This window comes from Maylandia zebra, linkage group LG10 (assembly GCF_041146795.1).
Source record: "Maylandia zebra isolate NMK-2024a linkage group LG10, Mzebra_GT3a, whole genome shotgun sequence".
Classification (NCBI taxonomy): Eukaryota; Metazoa; Chordata; class Actinopteri; order Cichliformes; family Cichlidae; genus Maylandia; species Maylandia zebra.
This window is the reverse complement of record NC_135176.1, coordinates 22,475,165-22,481,164: the sequence shown is the minus strand read 5'-3', so window position 1 is coordinate 22,481,164 and position 6,000 is coordinate 22,475,165. Positions and strand designations below refer to the sequence as shown.

General features: G+C 34.4%; 1 protein-coding gene across 1 annotated transcript in view; it reads right to left on the bottom strand.

Annotated features, from left to right (window-relative positions):
- Positions 1-862: 862 nt before the first annotated feature.
- Positions 863-6,000, bottom strand: part of gabrb2b (gamma-aminobutyric acid type A receptor subunit beta2b) — a 73,709-nt gene continuing 68,571 nt past the window's right edge. The window contains exons 9-10 of the mRNA XM_024803888.2: positions 5,342-5,479; positions 863-5,215 (exon numbers count right to left, since the gene is read on the bottom strand). Of these exons, the coding sequence (XP_024659656.2) occupies positions 4,868-5,215; positions 5,342-5,479 (486 nt within the window). The 3' untranslated portion in view covers positions 863-4,867. The remainder of the gene's footprint in view (positions 5,216-5,341; positions 5,480-6,000) is intronic.

Below are 6,000 nucleotides of genomic sequence, written 5' to 3'. Positions count from 1 at the left end.
GAGTCACCATTAAAAAAAATGCTGGTTTGATATATTGGCTGAACAGTCACTGCTTCCCTTTGTAAGTTTAATCGCAAACTGAAGACTGTGGGTGATGACCAAAAAAAGTGTTGTGGGTGAAAGATAAAAAGACACATTTCACACTCGTTCTAATGTCTTTGTTGCGATGCCAAGCTTGCCTACCGCTCTATGTCATGACTCATGTACTCCTATTCAGAGCCACAAGAGCTCTATTTCTACACCACGGTGGCTCTGTTTCAAATCTCAGCATAACATTCTGCTTGTGTGGAATGGAAAAGGTTATGCATAGTTACATACAATTTTGTTGCTATCACATGCAAGTTCTTTTGATTTATCTGGCTTTGGCTGGACTACAGTCATGTTAAAACATAGGTGTGTGTGTGTGTGTGTGTGTGTGTTTCATTATAATGGGAAGAGTGTTTAGAGAAAACTCTGCTCCAGTGAAAATGGGCTCTTTCAATTATTCATTCAACAAAATTCTTCAGTGGGAAATGTACAGGTGCAGAGTCTTCTTATGGCAGTTTTACTAATTTTACAGATTTGTGTACAATATTCCAAAGTTCATACATATGTGAATGACTCATTAACCTTCTGAAGTGTTGGTATGTGCTTTCCAGAAGATGAATCACAAAAAGAAGCCATCATGTCAGAAAATGACCCGTTTTAGCTTTTTTGTACTGCATAAGCATCAACTGCATTATATGTTGCAGTCGGTCATAATTCAAGTGCATTTGTCTACTTTTTGTTAATTTTACACAACTGGGAATACTTGCCATGCATTGAGATCACTCTGCTTTTTCCCCCTCATTTGAAATAAGTGCAAAACAGGCATTCTCTGAACTGTATATAATATTTATTATCAGGGAAATAATTTCACTTCCCAAGAAAAGACATAATTTTTACAGAGCTTGTCTTTCAAAAATGTGCAGCTATGTTCTTATGAGTGCCATATACAAGGGTTTTCCAAGGTGGAGGGTGTTGAGAGTGAGTAGGATTGATGCTGCTTGGAAAGAGGTCCAGGGCAGCAGGAGGCTAAGGCTTCTTCTGTGACTGTGTGCAGACATACTCAGCCAGAAAGATGTGTCATTTAGGCTTTTAAGATGTCATTCGTTCCAGATTCTCCTAAATAGAATCTAGAATTTCCAAAAACCTTAACTTTCCAGGAATTAAGAAAAAAAAACATTTTCAAACCATTTACAACCATGTATTTTATATGAATTAAATTTTAAACAAGGTATCTTGACAGGATTTCGTTATCATACAAATCATTACATTTTCACTATCCCTAAGGGGCAATGCAACCAATAAGCATTGTATAAATATGAAAAATGCTCAAACTTGTTTTACAAGGTTTAGAGAAAAATGGGTTTTGCCATTTTTACATTGGAATATAGAAGTATAAAAATATATGAAACAAAAAAGTGCTGTGAAGTACAAACACACATCCAAACTGTGCTTTGGAAATGCATTGCTATCTGGCCAACATGCACCCACTTCCCACACTCATACTCAGATACATCATGTGTTACAGCACTATTATTAAGATTTGTTTTTAAAATCTGAGTTATCTTTATATGTCTACAGCTGATGTGGATAGAATAACTTTGTTTATTATTGTATATTTTTTTTAAATACTAGCCATGTCTAGATTGTGGTTATGGTCAAATACTGTACCATACTTTTAATATAGTTACTGTGTACTGTACTGTATCATGAGCATTATATTAAACAGGAGAAGGGAAATAAATTACAGGGAGAACAGATAAAACAAATGCACCAAGCCGCTTTTTTTTCTTTTTTCTTTTTCTTTTTTTTAAGTACAAGTATATTGTAGTCGGTGTTGTTAATAGTGTGAACTGTGCTGACCTGAGATGTTTGACTTTTGGTCTGATACAAGGTATTATTAGCCTCTTAATCACATGACCTTTTGTATTTGTGTGTTTTTGTGTTAGTGGTGGTGTGGACTAAGCTGTGTTTAGCTAATTATTGGTACAAAAATCTCGTATACATTTGCTGAAACATTATAGCAAAAACACCCTGCAAAGGAACATCAACTACATTCATCAAGACATGTTTACATTTTGGCAAAAACAAATACTTATTCTCCGATTAATAGCATAAGATCAAAGTGATCAAGTGACATTGTTGAATAGATTATTTACATTACATCTGCTTTTGCATTCTCTCTTTCCATGTTACAATATAAATGCTATTGAAAATCTTTTTTGTTTTTTTTTTGTTGTGTAGAAAGTTCTTAAGTATTTATTAATATGTATTAATATGTTTCAATTTCTGATTAACAATATATATGTTTGCTATATACATATATAAATATGCTTTTGGAACATGTTCCCAAATTTTTTGTTGAACTCCTCAGAGATTCACACCAACAATCATTTTCTAGTAGATCCCTCTAAAAGTGACCCAAAAAGAGAGCAAGAGAGAGAGAGATAGAAAGCTATATTAAAACAACAAAGACGACAAATTTTGTGACATAATCACCATAACCATTGAACAAAAATACAATATTTCACTTACAATGCACAGTATTCAATCTTAAGAAAGCAGTGTGAAATTGACTATTTTGATAATTAACATATATAAATACCAGAGCTGAAAGCTGACTTGAATCTGCACTTTATTGATAATTAAAAGTGTGTCTAACTTGTTTGTGAGCTGTTGGAGAGTGACTATAATGGTTAAGTAAATTATTTCTAGAAAAGAAAATTGTATTTTTAATAACACCACAAGTAACTATTAAGACATTTTTTTAATAAACCTGTAAACATTATGTATATGTATTTGTGAAATGAATTAAACACAAAAACTGAGTGAATATTTGGGTAATTAGAAAAAAAAAAGATTTACTTCTACACAGAGCATGCAGTGGGTCATAACTGTTCTTGGCCACACTTTGATTAAACATTAACATATTAATGCTTAGAGTATTCACTCATGCCTTAAGACTCAAAATGAATATCACTCCAGAGGACTTCAGCAATATGCGCAAGATTGTGTTTTAGGTAAATATCTGAAGTTAGCTTTCCCCTCTTCCACTATATTTAACAATGTTTATGTAGGTACAATTTCACATGTGAGGCTTTGCTACTCTTTTTTTTTTTACCTCTAGTTTTGTTTTTGTTTTTTAACAGAGCAATTTGATGATCTAAATAGTATAGAGCTACAGGAAAGGGACTTTGGAACTGGTGTATCGCTGCCCTAGGTTTGTTTTAAATTGAAATTGAAATATATAGTGTAAAAAGATCAATAAGGTTTCTCTTAAAACACTCCCGTGAGCACCAGATGTTAGAAGAACTATTGAGCCTCTATGGCTTATAACAACTTTTGTGCATAATCAGTTGTTCCACATAAATTCCACCTTCTGGGCAGTACTGTTAGCAAGTATTTTGTCATTGTTCTAAATTCATTGTGTATTGACAGCTGTATATTTTGTGATTGTCAACATATTTTTCAATGTAAAAACAATACATGGTAATTTTATACCCATATATAGTATACAAGTCTAGCTTGGGATTAAGATGAATAAATAAACACATTTGAGTCAAAGAAACAGAGAAACAAAAAAGTCAAAATAAATATTCAAATCGTGGTGTCAGTTGCTACTATAATGACATAATGCTTGTATATTTATGAATTCTATTCTTTCCATCGAACACAGGCACCCATTTAATTTCACTGACTGTTTTTTTTTTGTACAAAACAAGAGACGAAGAAACAATCATTATATCATCAAGCAATTTAAAGCAAACCCATGTAACAACGATAAACAGATAAGAAACAAATTAAAGGAAAAACAATGAAGTCACTGATCACTGAAGTGATCAAGTGGGGAGAACCGGTGGCTTTGTTTTGCCGATAGTGGCATTTTGTGGGAAGGTGGTCCAAAAACCTACCAACCAATAAACCAAACAGAGATTTTGGTTATTACATTAGAATACAACTAAGAGAATATGTTTTGGATTAATTTTCCATCTCTTCAGCAGAGTTCCACAAAATTGGGGAATGAATGTGAAAATGCACTGAATTGATTTTTGTGACACATGGTGGCCCAGCACCATCTTAATAGATTATATGTTGGATTATCCTTTAATTTGTCATGCATCTGTTAAAATAAATCTCATTTAAGTGAATAACAGGAATAATATTGTTTGTTCCCTTAGCTGTCTGACACAGTGGATAGCACCCAACAATCATAATAAACTCACTGTATTTTCTTTTAACATGCAACTCTTACTCAATCAATCTGGAATGTTTTGGTAATTTCCCCATTTTCAATGATTTTTCAAATAACAAAATCCTAAAAAAGTATATTTCAGGCCCCCGTGTCCCATATAAACATGACATTTTGATATAATTGAGACAGAAAGCCCTATTAACCTGAAACTTGCTTCAAGTACTTTGAATTAGTATCGGTAAAAGTAAATGGTCATTATAAAGTGTCAGCTTATCCATTCATATCTCATTTATATAACAGTTTGGCAATTACTGTTTAGTTTAAATCTAAAGTAATAAAAACATAAGAAACGCAAACATTTTAAATAACGGAAAGATCCACACATCCCATAATACATAAAATGTTAAACAAATACTCAGGAACAGGCACCTTATGTTTGTAATCTCTAGTGTAAGGTTTTCACGTGTAAGCCAGCAAATGTTCTTTTCCAAGTTATGACAGATCCAGTCCGTAATTTACCGATTCAGTCTAGCAATTACAAGATCACATGGATAGAAAACAAACAAGACACAAAGACAAAATTAGCAACATATTTGCTGTTTGGTCTTGCCCTCATGAATGTCCTTTTTATTAAAAACATTTTTTTTTATCCTAATTAACATAATAAAGCCAGTAAACAACATTAAAGAAAGAAAATACAGTTGGAAAGATCATCCGTGACCATTTGTCAATAGAGTTTACATCAGACAAGTCAGGGATGGTGATTTTTAGCTGTGAAGCACGCCTCCGTAGTCTGCTTTTCTTTTGAGTCATGTGACGCTCCAATGCATTTCGGCCAAAATTGTGCCTGGCCAGCCCTGCTTTGCGATACTGTAGGGCTGAGCTGTCATATGTCAACATGGTATTCCGTGGGTCATTGAGACCCAGAGCCAGCTCTGAAACACCCATATCGTTCTTAATATCCAGGGTGCCCAAAAGGATGTTTTCATGTGGGTCCATCTGCCCAGTAAAAGAGTAAAGTTTGTTAGATTCAAGTTTATGTAGTGTTGGGTTTATTTTTGAGACATTGGCATTGACATTAGCACAAAACTCATTTGAAATCACCTGCACATCATTTTCAGATACCTTATTTTTTTGATCAAGTCCAATTGCTGCATCATCCACAAAGATTGGTTCCCACAATGACTCATGGCCATCCATATCACGTTGTTTCATTCTTGCATACAGCGTGTCATCTCTGCCAACTACATTCCCCACCAGCCACTGCAAGCACATTCAAACAAAACAATATTGCTGTGGTTCAGTTGATGGACTGGATTAAAAAAAATTGTTACTGTTACATTTTGCAGTTTATGAAATAATTATCTTCTAGTGCAGCGGTCCCCAACCCCCGGGCCTCGGACCGGTACCGGTCTGTGAGTCGTTTGGTACCGGGCCGCGAGAGTTGAGGCTCAGGTGTGAAATGTATGGTTTTCAGGGTTTTTATCGGTTTTCAGCGTTATTTTGTTATCGTTTTTATCGTTAACTCTGTTTTCCTGGGTCTTTTCACGTGTGTTATGAATAAATCTTCTTTTTTTCGGTACCGGTACTAGTTTTATTTTGTTGTATTTATCCGCGACACCTTAAAGGCCGGTCCGTGAAAATATTGTCGGGCATAAACCGGTCCGTGGCGCAAAAAGGTTGGGAACCGCTGTTCTAGTGTTTCCATTTCAAATTCCATGTAGACATAACCTAAATGGTTAACAGAACAGAATTCCTAAATTGCTATATAGACTGTGCACTCT